Below are 22573 nucleotides of genomic sequence, written 5' to 3'. Positions count from 1 at the left end.
ATTTAGATTATTTCCTTCTATGTTATCTTCTAGGAGTTTTTATAATTTCATATTTACATTTAGGTCTGCGATTCATTTTCAGTTAATTTTTGTGAAGGGTCTAAAGTCAATATCTAGATAGATTTTTTTTTTTTTTTTTTGGTGTGTAGATGTTCAGTTTGTTGTTTGGTGTGTTGTTGTTCAGTTTTCAACAGTTTGTTGAAAGACTATCAGTTCTCTATTGTATAACCTTTGCTCCTTCATCAGAGATCAGTTGACCACACTGTATGGGCCTAAAATAGAGATATTTTATTTCATTGATATACTGTCTATTCTTTTACTGATACCATACTGTCCTGATTACTTTAGCTTTATAGTAAGTCTTGAAGTTGGGTAGTATCAATCCTCCGGCTTCCTTTCTGTACTCCAGTATTATGTTGGCTATTCTGTGCCTTTTGCCTCTCCATGTGAAGTTCAGAATCAGTTTGTTGTCGTTTAATTTTTCACTTAATATTGGACATTTTAAACATTGTAACGTAGCAACTCTCAAAATCAGACCCCACCTCTCCCCAAGATTTGTTTTTGTTGCAATTATTTAGTAACTTTCCTCAGCTAATTGTCTAAAGTCTGAATCCTTTGCAATATATTACCACTGAAGTCCCTTCTTAGAGTAGAAGAGGGTCAGCAAATGACAAGAGATTTCCTTAAGTGCCTTGAACCAGTACTTCTCCCAGCTTTGCCAAAGGCTCTTTGTGCATATTTGGCTATGGTTTCAGTGTTCTAGCAGGAAGTTGATAACTCTGCCTTAGCTTTTATTTCCTGCTTGCACAAATCACCAATACCAGACAGAGGCGAGAAATTAGGACCTTCTCATACTTTTTCCAGGTATGCACACAGTTCTGCATATGTGCTTGACTTCTAGATTTCTAAGAATATGTTAGAACTTTTCTAAGTGCCCGGTGGACATCTCATTCCTGCAGCTATTCTTTTCATTTCTTTTGGTTCATATCTTATTTGGCCCAAATGTTATCTCCATTTCAGGCAGATGTGATATTAAATAATTGCCACTGATTGTTTTTGACAAACGTACTAGAAAAAAACTATTCTCAGTGATGAGCTCAGAGTCACGTTAAATGAAGATAAGCCCTATGAATGGGAGCATTCAGGGAATTGCCAGACAGATCAGATAATGATAGTCCTTTAATAATGGAGCTTTTGGGGAGCCAAACCCATTCTGCCCTCTCCAGGGGCTTCTAGGCTGTCAGTTTTCACAGCTACTCTGATTGTGATGCTGTTGTTTTTCAAAGCTTCTGCAAAACTGAAAAAAGAAACATGAGAATAGGACAAGTTCAGATGCCTCAAATCTCACTGTTCTTACATAGATTCAATAATTTTTTTCCTTAAATAAACAGTACTTGGATTATTTCAAGCCTTTATTAATTTTCAAAGTTCCTCAAAAGTTGATTTTTACAATCATTGCCAATATTATTCTTGCTTTTATAGAGTCCCAGAGTGTTAGAGATTTTTATTCCACCATTCCCACTGATGTCACTCACTTACAGTGTTTTTTATTCAGCTTTATTAGAGTATAAAATACATTCAACAAAAATCACCAACTTAAAATATACAACTTGATGAATTTTGTTAAAGATATACAGTTGTGTAACTATCACCACAATCATGATATAGAGCATTTCCATTATCTCAAAAAGTTCTATATTGCTGGCATTTGGCAACCACTAACCACTGAACTGTTTTCTGTCACTACAGGGCTACCTTCTCTAAAATTTTGTACAAATAGAATTTTATAGTAATGCTCTTTGCATTTGGCTTCTTTCACTTAACATAATGCCTCTAAGACTCATCCATTTTGTTGCATGTATCAGTAGTCAGTGCCTTTGGATTGTTGAATATTTCATTATAGGTATGTGCCACAATTTTTATTTCTGTTAAGGGACCTTTGGGTTATTTCCACTTTTTGGTTATTTTCTGAACAAATCTGCTATGAACATTTAAGTACAGGTCTTTTTATGGATGTATGATTTATTTTATCTTGGATATAAATAAGAGTAGACTCGCTAGGTCAATGCTAAGAAAATATTTTAATTTTATAAAATTGCCAAATTATTTTCCAAAGAGGTTGTATCCTTTGGAAGTTTCAGTGATTCCATGTCTTTGCTAAAACTTAGTATTGTCAGTGTTTTTAATTTAAACATTCCAGTGTATGTAGTGGTGTCTTATTATTTCAGTTTGCATTTCTTCCCTGATTACTGATGTTAAGCATCTTTTCATGTGCTTATTTGCCATTTGAATATCTTCTTTTAGAACTGTATGTTAAAATATTTTGCACATTTTTAAAATCAGATTGTTTGACTCATTATGGAATTTATTAAGGAGTTCTCTATTCTGGATACAAGTCCTTTATGAGATGCAGGTTTTGCAAATATTTTCTCCAAATAGAGAAGCAATTCTTAAGGTGCCAGCAAATATCTGAGTTGAGGGGAGATAAAAGGACCTAAATCTACATGGTCAAATCTAGTTTGAGTCTCTAGCTTTAAAAAATGATAAATTAGCTTCCTGTTTGTGTCAGAAAGTATAAAGCATATTCAGGCATGTGATATATAAAGGATGAGCCCTTTGATGGCTTTTGTATATGTAGTAGATCAAAAACTTTTACATAGAATAAAAAGGTTTGTTTGTGTGCTTCCAAAGTATAATGGAAGAACAAGTTTATTAGAAAAGTAAATTTTATAAATAATAGGCAATCTTTACCTAAACAAACCTGCTACAGAGCTGCCAAATGAGCAACATGGACTCATTTAAGCTCTTACTTATCATATGTTTATTTAAGCTCTTATATATCTCATTATATACCCAAGTGAACATGTATATATAAAAGGTACCTCACATACCACTTTTAGCTTTTAGGCAGTGATGTTAACATGTGTGGAAGTGGACAAAGAGATAGGCTGTCAGCTATAAGAGCAAAGGCCAATCCCATGCTAAAGATAGCTTCAGACTAAATGCTCAGTTTCTAATCCAGGGTTGCTTATTATATTTGACACTAATGAATGTGTAGTCAGTGGGTAAATTGGAGATGGCTGAAAATGAGGGGAATCATCAAATATTTTTAAATAAATGAATGACATGAGAAAAAGTTGAGAAATAGAACTGATTTTAATATAAGCATTTGAAGTGGTAGTGAAACCAATGAAGAGGCTATTGCCTGACTTTAGGTAAAAGTTGAGAAAGCACCAAAGTAGGACCAAAGAAGAGGCAAGACTTCAAAAATATCAAGGAAGTATAATTGACAGGATTTGGTGATCAAATGAACACAGATCTTTTTTAAAAGTGTCCAGATGACTCCATATTCCAGTGTGGGTTGTCTACTTGGTGATGCTCTTAATCAAGATAAGATATGAAGTAGCAGAAGCAGGTTTTGAAGAGAATATAATGAGGTCAGTTTTGAAAGTTGAGTTTAAAGGGCCAGCAGAGCCCCACAAAAAGGGGTGAGGTTAGTGAGTATTTAGAAATGTAACTATGGGGCTCAAGTGAAGTGTCTGTGCTAAAGAGAAAGGGGATTGGGCATCATCAGAGTCTAATTTATTTTAAGATGGGATAAGATATTTCAGTATACTTATACAGAGTAAAAAAAAAACTACAGTCTAATTTCTAAAAAATATTAGTAGTTAAGGGCAAGTACTACTTGGTGACAGGAAGGAGACAGTGTTTCAAGAGATGAGAGAATTTGGGCGCCTGGGTGGCTCAGTGGGTTAAGCCGCTGCCTTCGGCTCGGGTCATGATCTCAGGGTCCTGGGATCGAGTCCCGCATCGGGCTCTCTGCTCAGCAGGGAGCCTGCTTCCCTTCCTCTCTCTCTGCCTGCCTCTCTGCCTACTTGTGATCTCTGTCTGTCAAATAAATAAATAAAATCTTAAAAAAAAAAAAAGAGATGAGAGAATTCACGATCTTGAATGTCAAAGAGAAGAGTTTCAAGGAATAGAGAGAGGTAATTAGTGTCCATTGCTACAGATAGGTCTTTGCTAAAAAAAAGTTATGGAATTTGATGAACAAAAAGCCATTGGCCAAAACTGGAAACAGTCACTTTTGACCATGTCCATCAGCAAAAAAGTATGCAAAACCAGTTGCATGTCTTCATACCATGGAAAACTGCTCAGCGATTATAAGGAATGATTACTGCAATACTCAGTAAAATGGATCAATTTCAAAAACATTGTGTTGACTAAAAAAAAGCCAGACACACAAAAGTATGTACCATGTGATTCCATTTTTATGATAACCAAGAACTGGCAAAATCAGTCTATGGTGACAGAAATCAGAAAGAGGGTGTTGCTGGGGGTGATGAGAGGGGATGTGGTAGTGAGGAGAACTGATGGTAAAGGAGCACAAGAGAACTTTCTCATGGGAAAAAATGTTCTTTATTTTGTTTGAGAGTAGTTAAAATTGTCAAAACTCTTTGAGCTGAAAATTTAAAGCCGATGCAAGAAAAAGTCATTGGTCAAAGATGGGAGACTGAACATCTGACTTTTCTTGCTTTCTAAATTTTCACTGATGTAGAGAGACATACCTTCACGAAAGCAAGGGGAGAGACACCACCACTACAAAATTTTCAAAGCAAAAAAACAGAAATAATGTAGTAGGGAACTTGGCAAGCCCAAGAAATGAAAGCTAAGTGGTCATTGAAGTAAGTCATAAACTAACTCAGTCTCTACCACAGTAATCCTAAAAAGCTCCAAATGGGGAATGATGTTTAAAGTAGGTTAAAAAGAAGAGGATTGTTTGAAATTCTGTTTTACAGTAGCTAGAACCCTCAATTTACTCCCCCAATTTATATCCAGGAGACTTTTCTTTCCCACCATCAGCACAAGACAAGAAGATTATTCTCTGGAGAGGTTAAAACAGAAGTTCCCTATGTTGGGAGACACCAGGCATAGTTGAAGCAGGGGACATTCAACTTGGTATTTACATTCCAAATATTGAGGTTCTTGGCCTCTTTTGTAATTCAGCTCCAGAATATTAGAAAACATACTCCAGGAGAATCTGAGAATCCAAGTGCTGAGAAATCTGATCAGTCCATGATAATAAAATAAAATAAAATAAAATTATAATAAGGGCAGCAAACCCCAGCTAGAACAGGTCAGAAGGCTCTGAGAGAGACATTACAAAAAAATTAGATTAATAGATATTAATAGATTAATGCACTTAGGGAGCTAGAGATAACTGAGGAAGTATTTGAGTTTTAATTTAGGAATAAATACATTGAAAACTAAGGAAACAAACTGGATGCTTATTAACTCCTGGGATAATGAAAAGTTGAGAATGGAAGACAAAGTCATCAGAGTATGATATACGTGTGAACAACATTTACATGGTCAATAGTAAATGTAATAAACACTGAATATTGATTTATCAAAAAGTTATGAAATTATGACATAACTATAATAATAGATAAAGGGTATGAATGTCTGTGGGGAAGGTGAGGGATGGGAATAGGTAGTAAAAAACAAATCTTCACTGTTCATAGAACAAAGTCTAAAAATAATGATTTGACCTGAAAAATTAAGAAGTAGCAGCATCAGACACCTGGGTGGCTCAGTCTGTTAAGCGTCTGCTTTCGGCTCGGGTCATGATCCCAGGCTCCTGAGATCGAGTCCCACATCGGGCTACCTGCTCAGTGGGGAGCCAGCTTCTCCCTCTCCTTCTGCCTGCCTCTCCCCCTGCTTGTGCCCTCTCTCTCTCTCTGGCAAATAAATAAATAAGATCTTTTAAAAATAAAAAAGAAGTAACAGCATTAACGCCAACAAAAGAAATAAGTGAAAGAGTTGCCTCCAAAGAGGGGGTAAATGGAAAAGGACAGGAATGTAATATTTGACTCTTTAAACCTTATGCATTCAATCTGTATGATGTTTAAAAAGTAATGAGATAAAACAAAACAGTCAAGGTATTTACAAATAGCATTTCATGAAATTGGGTTGTAATGGATTGAAGAGTGAATGAATGAAAATTGAGATGGTTCTCAGTAAACTGAGTAGGATAAGGAGGGGAATATTGAGGTCGTAGTATGGTTGCTTGAAGAAGAACTTAGGGTTAAGGGAGAATTAATAGTTAGTGTGATCTCGGTTATTTAGGTAGCTAACTAATTGATTAGTCAATTTCTTCCAGACAGGGATCCTCTTAAAGAGAAGAAAGCAGTTGAGAGAATCTGCTGAGGTGAGGGAATGAATGAGGTATCGTGGTCCCAGATGAAGTGGTAGATGTTGAAATCAATAACAAGGTTAAATAAAGGGTTAGTTTTGAAAAAGAAGAGAAACATCCTGTTTGTGTGTGTGATGAAGGAAAGGATTAATACAAGAATTCATGTCCAAGGGCTTATACTCAGCTGTATTTTCTCATCGGCAGCAGCGGCTAAGTCCTCTGTGTGGGACTGGGATATTTTTCACAATCTGAAATTGGGAGCCAACCAGAGGAAAAAAATGAAAGGAATGCTGGGTAGCAATTTTCGGAGCCCAGCTGAGGCTGAAAATCAAAATGTATTTATTCGTCAGCACGGGCTGCCATAACAAAATACCACAGACTGGGTGTCTTAAACAACAGACATTTATTTCCTCACAGTTCTGGAGGCTGGAAAGTCCAAGACCAAGGTGCCAGCAGGGCTTAGTTCCTGGTAAGCACTCTCTGACTAGCAGACAGCCACCTTCTCACTGTTGTTCTCACATGGCAGATTGAGAAAGAGCAAGCCCTCTAGTGTCTCCCCTGATAAGGAACCAATTCTGTTGGATCAGGGCTCTTTCCTGTGACCTCATTTAACCTCAATTATTTCTTACTCCACATACAGTCACACGGGGTTAGGGTTGCAACATATGAATTTTGGTGGGGACCCAATTTAGTCTATAGCACGTATAATTCAGCACCGAGTTATTTTTCCATTTATACCCACCAGCCCAAGAGCCAGGGAGAAGACAGATGGTTGAGTTGATATGAATTTGGGGACTAGCATGGTCGAGGCGGCAAATGAATAGAGGGGCTGATGAGAACAGGGCTAAAAGGACTGTTCATAGGTTCCAACAATGGTGGAAAGGGAAGCCAGGAAAAGACTGGGTTTAGATTAGGGACTGGGCAGGGATTGGTAGGCTCCACAGCAGAGTCTTCTCAAGACCAGGGGCTGGAGCACCAATGGGAGCACTTCTGTAGCACATCTGGATGGGTGCAGTACTTTCTTGGGACATAACTTCTTATTTCTGCACTTTTGACTTTGTTGGCAATAAATGAGAATTATCAAGCTGAAAAGAAAATTTAGGTTTATTTGTAGTAGCAATCATCACCTTTTTCTTTCTTTTTAGACGACTAAATACATTGAACAAGTGTGCCTCAATGAAACTTGATGTGAACTTCCAAAGAAAAAGGTAGGTGTCTCTACCTTGCTAAGATCATGGCTGTATTAACAAAAGAAGCTCACGGTCATAGATTAAGGACATCGTAAACCCAAGCGAAATTCTGAAATGCCTGACGATCTGTTTGTTCTCCAAATATCTCTTCTTATCATAACCATCATAAATAAGTCCATTGGAAACCCAGGCCAGGATCCAATCATTTCACCATTTGTTTTGCTGTAGTTTTTGTTTTGTTTTGGTTTTTTGTTTTGCTGTTGTTTTGATCAGAGGGTTTGCATAAAGATATGACATGTCTTTTTGGTCATATTTTAGAAGTTTCTTTAGTTGTAAATATCCACTCCATATCAGAATCAAATACTCCACAGTGATTCGTAGATTAAGAGAATGCAGAGAAGAACCCCTGGGTCCATGCCAAATGTCTTCCATTTCATCCTTTTCAATGGCATTTCATTTCCACGTATGCTTGAAGATGTGCTCATCCTCAGGCAGGATCATTTCATAATGGTCAAGGGGATGTCAGGGAATGTGGTGACATGATCCTGAACCTGCCTCCTCCTCACCCTTCCTCCTCCTGTGTGCTTTTCTCTGGTCACAAGGAATGTCGTTCTGCTTTACGAGTCACTATGCTCCTCCCTGTTCCAGGACGCGCATGTGCTATTCTGTCTGTACTAATGAGACTGGAGATTTCAGTTCTAAAATAGAGCTGGACTTTATTGAGCTCTTACTGTTTTCTAGGAGCTACATTACATACTTACCATGCAGGCTCTCATTTAACCCACCGAGGTAGGGATCCTATGTTTCCTGGGGGAAGGAAAGTAAAACTTGAACAGGTTGTCATTTGTTCACGATCTTTCAGCGAGTGGCAAAGCTGGGTTTCAGACTCAGGCATGCCTCACTCCAAAACCCAGACTCCTCATGGCCACCACCATGCTGAAATACCTCGCTCTCTCACTGAACTGATCCTTTTGGGAAATTCAGAATTAAGATCGTTCATACTTTTTTTCATTTCACGTCTCCAGTTTGTAAGAAGTCAAGGCTCAGTATATTTTGAGGAAGCAGAGAAAACATCTTTGAGTTAAAACAAAGTGCTCTCTTTATCCTGGTCTACACAGAGAAATCATTAAATCCAATGGATTTTTAGTCACTCCGGAGTAACCTAATCTTTAAAAATAACCTTACCTTGAATTTCTGTTCTAAAATAGTGCTCAAAGGGGAAAAAAAAGAAAGCGAATGAATTTTGGTTGACCTCATCTTAGAAACAATTTAGGGTTTGAGTTAGAAACCAAAGGATTTAAGCTAATGAGGTAAAAGAGCAAAAAACAATATCCAAAGGAATATTAAAATATGAGCAATTTGTCTAGGCTGAAGACAAATTAAAAATGTGGGAATAAATGTCCCAATAGCTGCGTGGCTGAATAGACCCCTTGAGAAGCAGACATACTATTGGAAGCAGGAGGGTCAGATGTTGTTTTGGTTGTAACACATGGTTCTTATTAAAACTGACACAGCCACGCCTGTGCATCTAAAGCGTGACTGCTCTATACGGCTTCCTATCCAGATCTGTAGCTACACTGTATTACGGAAGACAAAAATTAATGACATGATTTGTCTTCAGCCAAGTGGAATGACGGGACTCTCACCCAATTACCTGTTTTTCAGAAGCTGTGAGATGTGAGATGGGCCCAGATGCCATTGGCTGGGCTCTTTATGTGTTACCTTCACAAAAGCTTCTCTGTAAATTGGTCACTCCAGTCTTTCTGACAATCTTAATTTCTTCCTGATGTTGGATGTAATGGCGCACGCCCAGACAGCCCTGGCTTAGCTAGAGGCCTCACAAATGCATGTACCTGAATAAAACACTGCTTTTCACATTGTAAATTGAGAAGAGATGGCCTGAATTTTCAAATAAATAATTTCAACATGTGGTCTCCACCGCCCCATGGATCTCAGTAATGACCCACATCGGGGGCTGTGGTCAAAGAAATTATGCAGGAGACCCTGTGTGGAGGCATGCGTTCCTGTCATCTGCCCCTTTCACAAATCATAGGCTCATCCTTTATTTTACTGCAAAAAAAAAAAAAAAAAAAAAAAAATAAATAAATAAATAAATACAAGCTAGGAATAGGCCAAGTGATTCAAATATAGAAAGTGAAACTTGAGGAAAGCACCCTGTGACGCTGCAATCATTCCGGAATTAGTGTCTTTGAAAGGAAAAAAAAAAAAGAAAAGACCAGTAGTAGCATTTCCTCTAGGTACGTCCCCATTTTAGGCAATCCAAGAAATAAAAATATAATCCTCAGCTCTCATCTGCAGAGGCCCAGACATGTGTAAGTCTATAGAAGGTCATCCTCAAATCGCCCAACTGTCCAGTCACAGTCCTTCTTTCTCCCTTTGGGGCCCCTGCAGGGGCTGTGTGTGGTGGCTTCACTGTGTGGTAGGCAGCAAACACTCACACCGAGCGTATGTAAGCCCTGTTCTTCATCATGGGCTCCGTGTCACAGACGCAGGGGCCAAAGTGACAGACTCACTCAAAGTCAGGCAGAAATAGGCAGGGTTTGACCCCAGATATTCGGGCACCAAACTGCCCCTCCTTGCCTTTCAAAGAATTTAGAACTGTGCTGGAGTCTGAGTGAGCTCCTGAAGCTTGGCCTGAGACAGAGTTTCCCCAGCCATACATACGGTTATATGTTTCTCTTGTTTTTAGAAGAGAGATGTTTCTTGCCATCTGTACAGAAGGCTACGATTTATTTAATGTCTTCGTGGAAAACTATCTCTGGATCTCTTACAGTGAATCTCATTGCTTTGCTTTGCATTTCCTTCTTGTTTGATTTTTTTTTTTTAATTCCGAAGAGTTTGGAGGGTTCACCCAAGAGAGAAAAAAACAAGTCCACAAATAGAGAAGGATGGTGAAGCCTCCTAGTTAGGCACGTACTTTCCTTGTGGATCAAATGCTATTTGTAAAGCCCCAAGAAAAATGAAGTCACTCTAGCCTCCCCCGCTCAAGATAGTACCATAAGATTTTTTTCCTTGCACAAGAGAAAAGCGTTTCTTCAGAGATTCAAGATAACCTTCCCTGTCTCTGGGAGAGTCAGGTAGAGAAGACCATTCTCAATCTTGGCCACACACCTCACTGGAAAACTTACTAAAACCCAGCCAAAAAGCATTCCAGCAACTGGCACCCCACCAACAGCTCTGCAAGTAGTACATTCCAGCTTCTGAACAGGTGGACTCAGCCACTCAGCTCCAGTTAATTCTAATGGAAGATATATTCTAAATTTCTATGTAACTATGCATTCGCTGCCTCTTGCAGCTGTGGACTTGGGTGGGGTCCTGTTTCCAGTGTCAAGATACGGCCAAATTCCATCAAGAAAAAAAAAAAAAATTCTTTTGCCGTGTCTAGTTGGCATTTGTCTCTGAGGAATATATAATTTCACTAAGGATGTTCTCATTTTTTAGAAAAAAATAAATATCGGCGCTCCCTCTAAATTAAAAACTCCAAAACTCCAAAGCACAGGCAGACCCTACTTGTTTTCAGAAAAGTGTTTCCTCTCCATTATTAACTACACAATTCATCCTTGCTTCGTGATGACTTTAAAAATCCCCCAGTTATGGTGACTTGTTTATGTGGTATGACTTCTCTTCAAAGTCAAAGTCAGAGGCCGAAGAGTCCAATGAGACTATCTGTTAAATGAGGAAGGAGAAGGACACGTATGCACACAAGACTCTTCCCAAAGATGTCCCAAGAGAGAAAGAGGGACTTCAAAAAGTTCTGGTTAAAGTTATAGTTTTAATAAAGCTCTCTGAAATCATGACCAAAGGTGGAAAGCGATACAGAAACCATGACTAATTGCCACCTTGCAGCCAGCCTCTCCTGGCCTGGGTGCCCATCAGCATTTCAGAGGAGCTGCAGCTGTTGCCCGGGAGCCTGGTCTCTGTTCCACTTCACCCACTCCCCGCCTGTCACACAGGCCCCCGTCTCTCCCACCAGATTAGTCACCTCTCTACAGCTCCAAACAGCAGGGTCAAATGAGAGAAAAATGACATTTTATTCCAGCACTCACTTAGCTGGAAAGTGTTACAGTCTTGAATTGAAGATAATTGCATGGAAATATCCTAGAACTTTAGGATCTATGAGTTGGAAGGGATGTTCTGTCATCTCCTCCAGCCTCTCGTCCACTACAGAATTACTTCTGAGGGCATCGCTCATAGGTCACTCAGCCTCTGCTTGTCTCTGCTTGTCTGCTTCCAGACATGATGAGCTCACTGCATTGCAAGGCAGTTGATTTTCTTTCTAATTATTAGAAGTCTTCCGGATAATAAGCTAATTTTGATTAAACTTTAGTCAGTTGGGTTCTAGCTCTCTCCTCTGAAGAAGCACCGAAATAGAGATTTCACTTTTCATATGGCAACCCTTCAGCTTTATCCTCTAGATTGGGGGTTGGCAAACCACTGTTCCTGTTTTTGTAAAGAAAGTGAAAGCTGTATTAGAACAAAGCCCACTCATTCTTCTGGCTATAACAGCAGATTTGAGTAGGTGTGGCAGAAACTTCGTGCCCCAGAAGCCTAATATCTGTGACCCTTTACAGAAAGTTTTCTGACTTCTGCTCAATCTAGAACAAAGTTTCTCAAACTGTCTACAGGGAGTGACTTGGGGGGTTCTGTTTGTTTTAGTTTTAATTTCTGGTCTGCCACTTACCAGGATACTTTTGTAAAATTCAGTACAAATGAATTATTAGAAATAGGAAATGAAAAAAGTTATAGAAAATATAAACCTCATTGTTGTATTATTAGACTCAACAAACACAAAAGTTGCATTCCGATGAATATAATCAAGCCAAATATAATGGGAAATAGAAAAGAGTTATAAAAACTGTACAATTTTATTGAAAGTGTATGTATAGGCAATTGATAAGTGATCGTGATTACACTCATAACCTTTTTGTTGTTCAGCTGTTGTAACTGAACCAAAAGTTTACTTTGAAATAGCAGTTTTCCATATTAAATGCCTATTCACACACTTTGATCAAATGCTAAGACTGTGAGTATTCATGACAGCGAGTTTCCTGTTTGTTACCTAATTTAGGCTGGATTGCCAACAACACTATATTCATGGGGAAGAACGTGTATCTCTAAATTTTGTTTGTTTGTTTTAATCCTAGTCCTCATAAAGAAACCAGTCTCACAGAGCATACTGACTACAATTGGAGAAGGGGTTTTAAAATAATTTTTTAAATCTTAAAGTATTCCTTTTTACCTTCTATTCAAGATGAACTAAGTGAAGCTGTATTTTCAATAAGGTCTGTACTGACCTCTTTGAAGATTGCTCAGTCTGGGGACTGGCAGCCCCTTGACCACACTTTGAATAGCACTGGTCTAGAATTTCTCATTTCTAAACCAAACTCTTAGTTCTCTTAATCATCGTTCAGGGGAATTGTGGTTCCTAGGTCCTTGGCTATCCTGATTACTGTTCTCTAGAAATACAGCCCTTTCCATGTGCCTCTTAGAATGTTTCCGATGACCGTGACCAGGGCACAACACAGTGGGGCTCCAACCTGAAGTCTTGAGATCCATGCTCTGGTCAGGTATCCTAAAGTTAGTGTCTCCGTTTGTTAACCACATTACATGGTGAATTCGCATTAAGCTGAAATCTACAACTCTCAAAGCTATTAATAGGAACGACTATTACACTAATCTATTCCATCCTGCACACGCTATACTTAATTTTTGAAGTTAGGGTCTTTATATTTTACTTCACGACATTTCATCTTATTATCAGGCCATCCTTCAATTCTGTTAAGATCTTTATACATCTCGGTATCACCAGTCTCTAAAAACAGTAATTAGCTTTATATTGCCCTTTAAGACTTATGTGGCATTTTCACATTTAATCTCTTTTGGGTGTGTGGACAGATCACGCTAGATGTGTATTATTATCATTCCCATCTACAGCTGAGGAAATTGACTCTCAAAAAGAGTACCTTGTTCAAGATCACTTAGCAAATTACCTTGTGCCGTATTCATACTTTAAAAATGTGAATTATCCTGACTCATTCAAATTATTCTTAAAATGGACATAATTTTGAGGCATCCTTCAGAGATCTCTCCCTTAGTTGCACTCAGCCTTTTGATCACACTCTTTGGTGTGAGCTACTCTACCAGTCACCAGCAAAACTCTCTGTGGCATCAAATACAATTAGCCATCTTGGCCACAACAATATCATGAGAACCTCCTGTCAGTTCTTTTGATAGAATCCAGACGTGTCTAGATTTCCATGGTCTACTAAGCCATTGAGACAGGATTAAAGTTTTTTTGGTGTGTCTTTTTCTCATAAATACATCTATCTGACTCCTAGAGATTTCCATTTTGCATTTCTAAGTAATCATACTGTTTTTAGCCTCAAAAAAATTATCAAACAGGTGAAATCTCAACATCTCTTAATCTGTACACTTCCGCAATTATTACTGGAGAGTCTGCTCTATGCATGATAGTCTGCTGGGCCCTGATTTTTTTTTTTTAATGACTCAATCTAGGGCAGTGTGATTTTCATATGGTGGAACATGACCCATTGGTGGGTTGTGAAATCAGTTGGGTGGGTAAGGAACAATATTTTTTAAAAATGAGACAGACCGAACTAGATTATGAAATATCAGTATAAACAAAGATAATTATTATAGCATTAGTTTGTTTGTTTATTGTAATATATGTGTGCCTTAAGCTGTGATGGAAAAAAAATTTTTTTAATATTTTATTTATTTATTTGACAGAGAGAAATCACAAGTAGGCAGAGAGGCAGGCAGAGAGAGAGAGAGGGGTAAGCAGGCTCCCTGCTGAGCAGAGAGCCCGATGTGGGGCTCGATCCCAGGACCCTGAGATCATGACCTGAGCTCAAGGCAGAGGTTTAACCCACTGAGCTACCCAGGTGCCCCTGTGATGGAAAATTTTTTATCATATGTATTTTTATTGTACATACAATAAAAAATATTTTATTGTACATACAATAAAAAATATTTTATTGTATGTAATATCAATACCTTGAAAGATTCTGCACTGGTGGAAAGAACAGAATCATGTCACAACCCTTGGGACATACTATAATAATTATATGCACAAGGTGCAAAAGGAAAATAGGTGCTTTTTCTTTTTTTCTTTGTTTTGTTTTTGTTTTGCTTTGGTTTTCATTTGTTTGTTTTGGTTCAAAAGATCTAAATACTGCAAAATTCCCCCGAACCACTGGCCTTTTTTCCAGGAGTTTACTGCTGTTTCACATGACTTGGTTGGATTGTAAATACCTTCCCGTTGCTCAGAGCTAGCATAATAAGCTCTTAGAGTCCAGCAGTCAGGGGCAGACTTTCCAGTCCCAGTCCACAGTGCCCAGCTTGGCATCTTTTCTTGACCAAAATAAAGGAATCTTTATCCAACTAGTATGTGGTTTGTTAGCACCAGTAACTAAGTTTGGGCTAGCTTGAGAGAGAACTCGCCGGAGCCCACACCACATAGCGTAGTTTCTATTTAAAATATCTACTTTTTCTTTAGAAGTTATCCTTTTCTGGCCTCCTCAAAAAGTATTTGCTGGGACGCCTGGGTGGCTCAGTTGGTTAAGCAGCTGCCTTCGGCTCAGGTCATGATCCCAGCGTCCTGGGATCGAGTCCCACATCGGGCTCCTTGATCATCAGGGAGCCTGCTTCTCCCTCTGCCTCTGCCTGCCATTCTGTCTGTCTGTGCTCGCTCTCTCTCCCTCTCTCTCTCTGACAAATAAATAAATAAAATCTTAAAAAAAAAAATATTAAAAAAAAAAAAGTATTTGCTGAAAGGGCTCTTTCAGAATGATCACTTAATATCAACTTCTTATCACTAGCTTCCTGAAATGTGATATGAAAATCCAGTGGGCTCAAGCTTCAACCTATTATGGTGCCTAATATATGAATAGCCTCAGATATCAAGTCTTCTGTCAGTCACAGAGAAAGAGAAGTCAAAAATGCTCCAGAAAAAGTATGACTTTGATTCATCATCCTAGAATCTTTCCTTTTTTCCAGTTGTACCTCTTTTTAAACTTCTTTGCCAAAGCTTTATATAACCTTTTTTTTGAACTCAAAGCTAATTTCCCAATGTGATCCCAAAGCTGTGGAATTCTCCATTAGTACCTTAGTTTGTTTGTTTTTTTGTTTGTCTTACTTTCTTCCACCTTCCATCATACATGAATGTTCGAATTTGTCACTTAGTACAACTCATATGAATCTAAATTTTCAAGAAATAAGCGAGAATGGGGAGATGCCAGTATGATTGATGGAACATCTGTTTACTTTTCTTCGAGACCAGAATATATTAAAAAATTAAGGGGAGTTAAAATGGGCATTAGGTATGTAAAAAGATAGGTAAGCAGTCCTCTTAGATAGGCAACAAATAGATAAGCATTTGAGCCAACCCTGGAAAATAACAAACAAATACTCCTCAATGAGGCCCTACTGAATGCATTATTTCATTTAACTCCCTCAGCAAACCTATGAGGCAGGGCCTGTTTTTAGTCCCACTTCATGAGTGATAGAAATTTATTTTGGAGAAAGTAAGCAGTTTGCAATCATCTGAACCCTTAACTGAAGTTACCAGAATTTGGAACCAGGTCTTAGAACCAGATGCCAGAGTAAAATGGAATCAACTTAATTCAGATAATAAAAAAAAACATGGAGCAGTTACTATGTGCTTGACATTGGGGAGGATATAAATATGACCCTGAAACACTAGCCCTTCTCTTGATGAGCTTACCTCTAACGACTGACGGTAGATGCAAGTGGCATGAGCTTAAGTTGTCATTAGAATAAATGTTACAACAAAGATCTAATCCAAATGCTATAAAGCTCAGGGGGAAAATTAGTCATTGCCTTGGAGCAGTGAGGGAAGGCTTCAAACAATGCGGACCAGAGAGCAGAGTGCAGTGAACTTATGAGACACAACTGGAGTGAGGCAAGAACAGTACATGGCAGGAAGGTTGAAAGGGCTTTGAATGCCACGCTAAAGACTTCTTTGAAGGCCAAGGGACGCTGAAGGCTTCAAAGGTGGAAAATTATACGATCGTATTTGGATTGCACTGTGAAAGCTGTTTAGATGCGGAAGACGCTGGCGACAAGGATCCTAGCCAGGCTTTTACTGTAATAGACCCAGACAGAGGTGCCAAGGGCCTACACAAAGGGAATGGGAATGAAGATATGAATGAGGGAACAGATCTGAAAGTCATTTCAGAGTTGAGTCTGGATAATATGCATGACGAGGCAGGGGAAGAAGCCGGTGAATCCATTCATCTTGGAAGGAGATTGTTATTTTTTGCCCTAGATCAAGGTCTGTCCTGGGCCACAAGGATTTGCAAAGATAAACGAGGCCATCTCTGGCCACAGGAAGCCCAGGCTGGCATCTCACAGGGGATTCATACTCGGGCAGCACCCAGATAGGTCAAAGAAATGCGTGAGGCACAGAGTGGAAGACAGGGCAGAGCCTGGGGGCTGCCGCAGCCCAGAGATGCACACCTTGCCAAAGGCATTGAGCTTCAGAGTTGATTAAAAACAAGAAGGCTGGCCAAGCAAAGCCAGCAAGGTGGATTGGCCCCTCCTCAACTAGTGATGTCTAGAATGGCTCCCAAGTTTCTACTTAGAGGAATTCAGTGAGTAATTTCGCTGTTAATTTGTACAGGGGAATACACAGTAAGAATCAGGTTTGGGAGACTAAAGCAAGGAGTGTTAGCTTTGAGGTAGACTAATGCTCAGGTTCAGAAGAGGGAAGCTGGAAATAGGGTCCTGGGGCTCACTGAAGAGGTTTCAGGAAAGAAGTAAGTGCCTTTTATGGCAGGAGTAAGTTTCTGAAAAAGAGAACTTGCAGGTGTTTTATATTTAAACACCTAGTGAGATGGTAATTACACCTCTTTGTAACCAGCCAAGGAAAACTTCTTGGAGAGGAAGGAAGGATTCAGAAACTCTATGAAAATTGAAGGGAAGAAAGCTTGGCAGGTTGAGAAGAGATCCTCCAGCCACGAGGGAGGAGGAGGAGGGTGTACGGGACGAGGGAAGATGGTGGAAGGACAGAGGGATGGCAGGAAGACAGGCGTGGAAGGGAGGAAGGAAAGGAAGGCAGGGGGAGTACCTTGCCTCTGAGCTCACCGGTTTCCCACTGCATCCGAGCTGCCTGGAGATGAGCATTTTCTCTGATGTTTTTCAGGGTGACGACTCAGATGAGGAAGATCTCTGCATCAGCAACAAATGGACTTTCCAAAGAACCAGCCGCCGGTGGTCTCGTGTGGACGACCTGCACACGCTGTTCCCCGGAGGAGACCGAAATGGGTCATCGGGAGACGTGAGGATGAGAAACACCACGAGCAGTGAAAGCGTCCTCACAGACCTGAGTGAGCCCGAGGTCTGCTCCATTCACAGCGAAAGCAGCGGAGGGAGTGACAGCCGCAGCCAGCCAGGCAGCAGCCACAGCGCTGGCCGGGAGCCGTTTGACTGCCCCGGCCAGTCCTGCCCCGACAGCCCGGTCATGCTGGATGCCACGTTCCTTGGCAGTGGCCTCCCACAGTCCCCCAGAGACGTTCTTAACTACCCCCTCAACCCAAAGAATGAGAAACCCACCAGGACCAGAGCCAAGTCATTTTTGAAACGCATGGAAACTCTCAGAGGGAAGGGAGCTCATGGAAGGCACAAGGGGCCGGGGCGGACCGGGGGCTTGGTGATCAGCGGGCCCGTGCTGCAGCAGGAGCCGGAGGCCTTCAAGGCCATGCAGTGCGTCCCCATACCAAACGGAGATCTCCAGAGCTCGCCCCCCACTGCCTGCACCAAAGGGCTCCTGAGTGCCAGCAAATGGGGCGGGGAGAGCAGCCAGTCAGAAAACAGCAGCAGTGGGGTGAGCACGCCCGGCCTAAAGGAACGGAAGTGCCAGGAGGCCAACAAGCGGGGGGGCATGTACTTGGAAGACCTGGACGTGCTGGCCGGGACAGCCCTGCAGGATGCAGGCAATCAGAACCACATGCATGAGTTCCATTCCCAAGAGAACTTGGTGGTGCACATACCCAAGGATCACAAACCGGGTACTTTCCCCAAGGCGCTCTCTATCGAAAGCCTCTCACCAACGGACAGTAGCAATGGGGTTAACTGGAGGACCGGCAGCATCTCCCTGGGCAGACAGCAGGGCCCTGGGGCCAGGGAGCCTAGGCTTATGGCGTCCTGCCACAGAGCGAGCAGAGTCAGTATCTATGACAACGTCCCGGGCTCCCATTTGTACGCCAGTACAGGAGATCTTCTGGACTTGGAGAAAGATGACCTCTTCCCTCATTTAGATGACATTTTGCACCATGTCAATGGGCTGCAAGAGGTAGTGGACGACTGGTCAAAAAATGTCTTGCCTGAACTGCAAACACATGATGCATTGGTTGGGGAACCCGGCTTATGCCCCTTCCCATCTCCTAATCAGATCACCTTAGATTTCGAAGGCAACTCTGTCTCTGAGGGTCGGACGACACCCAGTGATATGGAAAGAGATGGAACATCTCTTAATGAGTCGGAGGCCACTGGGGTCCGAGAGAGGAGGGACTCTGGTGTAGGGGCCTCTCTGACCAGGCCAAACAGGTTGGTGGCATGATTTTCTGAAATGATTTTTAATCAACTTCATAATAATTATGGTCTGTTTATCTAACACACATTTATAGCATGCTCACTAAGTGCCTGACGCTATTTGAACTGTTATCTGCCGTTAGGAAGTATTTGAACGGAAGTATATCTTTGCTACAGATGTTATGATGATTGAATCCATGTTAACTCACATTCATTTCTCTGAGTCTTTGTCCTTTAATTCTATCTTAACTTTCACTCCAGAAAATGTTGTGTGTGTGTGTGCAGAGCACTCTGCTAGGCACCGTCAGGAAATCACTGGAAATAGAGGCCCGGAGCCTGTTTGCAGGTGCTTCCCATGACCTTGTTGCCATATTAATTAAAACGTCCCTACCTCAGATTTTTAAAAAAATTTTTTTTAATCCTGTGAGAAACTTCTGAGACCTAAGGTGTGTACTTCACAAGTTTATTTTGGCTTTAAAATGCCAATTACCAAGTACATAAAGCTATTTTACAAAGACTGATTCAGAAACACCTGCGAGGAATGGCCCCAGAAGAGCGTCACTAGTGGAAACAGTCATACTGTACATGCTGCTGTGTTCTTGTGGAGGCCAAGATGTCCCTGGGGGTTCGCTGACCTGTCATCTCTTCCGCAGTGCTCCTTCCTCTGTGCCTGCCACCTTCAGGTTCCATGTCAACAGCAGGAGAATTCTAATGCAGATGGGAAGGCAGTGCAAAAACGATCCAAATGTTCCAGAACATTCTATATCTCGCTCTCCATCTCGAGCTCTCCCTCTGTCTGTCTCTCTCTCTCAACACATATGCACACATACACTGTCTCAGCTGCTTTCAACACTTCGGGAACAAACTTAGGAATAAACACATAAAATATATTAGGCTTATTAAAACCTTTCCCGGATGTATCAGACTTGAAAGCCATAGTTCCTGACGTTTCCTCTCTGCATTGGTGTCTTCTGTTCCATTTGCTTTGTGATTTCTCTTGGCTCGGAAGCTATGTTGATTAGCCACTTAAAAATCAGTAACATCCTGTGTTTTCTAATAACGCGTACACGTGGTGACTGGCTTCTCTGACGGTCTTTCTGGTAAAGGCGACTCCGATGGAATAGTTTCCAGCTCTCGCACCAGCCCCAGGCGTCCACAGCGCCGCACATCAGCAACCAGACGGCCGGCCAGCTGAACCTGCTCCAGCGCTTCTCGCTGCTCCGCCTCACGGCCATCATGGAGAAGTACTCCATGTCCAACAAACACGGCTGGACGTGGTGCGTAGCGCGTTCGCTCAGGAGGGGATCCTTTGTTGTAGAGCGAAGTACCCAGATGCAAAGCTTCGGTAGTGAAATTCGGACCTCTAAAGAAGCCCCTCGTGGCCTTCGCTGCCGATGTCCCGAAAATAAGGCGGCAGTTCCGCCTCCCGGTCCACCTTCTCTGCCACAGCAGCGCGGAGGGGATGCAGCCCGGCTGGGAGCCTGGCTTTATCTGTAGCTCCTGTTTAGCTTCCAGGGAAAGCAGTCAGGTTCCGAGAAGGAAAAAAAGACAAGGAAAGGGTGATGAATGGTGAACAGAGGCATTAAAAAGAACTGTCCATAAAAGAACTCTGGCAGTTTGCAAAAGAAACAGCTATCGCTTGTACCTTCTGGCTCAATGCAGGGCTCACCACTTAGAGCACTGATTCATTCAAAGGGCATTTAATTCTTCAAATGCATTCCGGCTTGGACTTCGGTGGCAAATAAAAACAAAAATACACAGTAAACCTTTGTCATAGGGAACTGACAAAAGCAAGTGTTGAAACCTAAATATGGACCTGTTTTAGATGAGCGGTGGGCTTGCAAAAATATAAAATATGTCATTAATTGTCCTCTGTTATATATGACGTACAGAGACAAATTGACAGTGCCTTTAGAAAAACACTTTGGGAAGTTATAAATTGCACGTCGAATGAATACATCCTTGCGTATTGAGATTTCCTTTAAAAAAGTGCAGCTGATTCTAGAGAAGTAAGGATACAGCCAAGAAGTGTTTCCTCTTCTCCTCCAACCCCAGTTAATTTCTTCTTCTTATAGTTTTTCTGTTTGTTTTTGTTTCGTCTTATTGGGGACAAGTGCTCATCTCTTGAGAGGTGTGTCCTTCACAATTAAATTGGAAAGTTGTCCCCTTGACTTGAGAACAGAGCCATAAATCCATTCCGCTAACGTGAATCATGCTGTTTTATAGTCAGAGATCTAACATAGGCAAGGGGCCCACAGAGTACTTCCATGTCATGTGATTAATTAAGAGGGAGATGTTGAATTCCCCCTGTGCGTGTTGGTTGTTCCAACAAAAGCTTGGCTTTCCTCTTACTTGCTTTCACAGCCTCTCCCCACAGGCTGCCCCAAGAGGTTTGCATGACCTGGTTTCTGTGAATTCTAGGTCAGTTCCAAAGTTCATGAAGAGGATGAAAGTTCCTGATTACAAAGACAAGACTGTCTTTGGTGTTCCTCTCATAGTTCACGTCCAGAGAACGGGACAGCCCCTGCCTCAGAGTATTCAGCAAGCACTCAGATACCTGCGTAGCAACTGCCTCGATCAGGTATGGTTGTAAATCCCAACACACGGACCTGGATTTATGGAACGCCAGACAAAGTCACATCTCCCCAGCATCACCTAAGGCATGCTCACTGAAAATTAAAGGCACTGTGATCTCGATAAGTCAGTATTTAATTTGCCCAGGCTACATCCGGTCAAGCTGTATGAGGGTGTTTCCTCACTGGCAGCTTGAATGACGTCCTGAGGGAAAATTCATGGGTTTTTCTGGTTTGTTTGGTTGGGTTTTGTTTGTTTGTTTGTTTCTCTGAGGGGAAATTCATGTTTATACTTTGTGTGTTAGTAGTGTGTACCCCGTGCTGTCAAATTTGCATTCCCTAGAAAGTGGGAGTTACGATTTACACTGCATTTCCTTTTTCATAATTACTCCACTGCCATCACTGATCTCATAACATTCTTCCACCCGTTTTATTATTTTTTTGAGAAAAGAATTAGGTTTTTATATCTCCTTTTATTCCTTTTTTCAAAAGATTTATTTATTTATTTGAGAGAGAGTGAGAGCACAAGCTGGAGGGGCAGAGGCAGAAGGAGAGAGAATTTCAAGCGGACTCTGCATTGAGGGGGGGGATCCCAATGTGGGGGTCGATCTCACGACCCTGAGATTGCAATCTGAGCCAAAACCAAGGGTCTTTGTGAGATGGAGAGGAGAAGTGATTTGGGGGAAATTGGAGGGGGAGACAAACCATGAGAGACTGTGGACTCTGAGAAACAAACTGGGGGTTTTGGAGGGGAGGGGAGTAAGGGGATGGGTAAGCCTGGTAGTGGGTATTAAGGAGAACATGGATTGCATGGAGCACTGGGTGTGGTACATAAACAATGAATCTTGGAACACTGGAAAAATAAAATGAAGTGAGGGAAAAAAAAAAAAACACGAGGGTCTGACGCTTAACTGACTGTGCCACCCAGGAGCTCGCTTGATTTCTTTTTCTTTCTTTCTTTCTTTCTTTCTTTCTTTCTTTCTTTCCTACCTACCTCCCTTCCTTCCTTTCTTCCTTCCTTC

At 41.1% G+C, this 22573-nt stretch overlaps 1 protein-coding gene across 1 annotated transcript in view; it reads left to right on the top strand.

Annotated features, from left to right (window-relative positions):
* STARD13 (StAR related lipid transfer domain containing 13) overlaps nucleotides 1-22573 on the top strand; it is a 181241-nt gene that overhangs the window by 136686 nt on the left and 21982 nt on the right. The window contains 4 exon segments of the mRNA XM_047723128.1: nucleotides 7339-7405; nucleotides 17591-18993; nucleotides 20085-20255; nucleotides 21400-21559. Of these exon segments, the coding sequence (XP_047579084.1) occupies nucleotides 7339-7405; nucleotides 17591-18993; nucleotides 20085-20255; nucleotides 21400-21559 (1801 nt within the window).

This window comes from Lutra lutra, chromosome 3, assembly GCF_902655055.1.
Source record: "Lutra lutra chromosome 3, mLutLut1.2, whole genome shotgun sequence".
Taxonomy (NCBI): domain Eukaryota; kingdom Metazoa; phylum Chordata; class Mammalia; order Carnivora; family Mustelidae; genus Lutra; species Lutra lutra.
The sequence above is the reverse complement of the archived record's forward strand: the minus strand, read 5'-3'. Positions and strand labels throughout refer to the sequence as shown.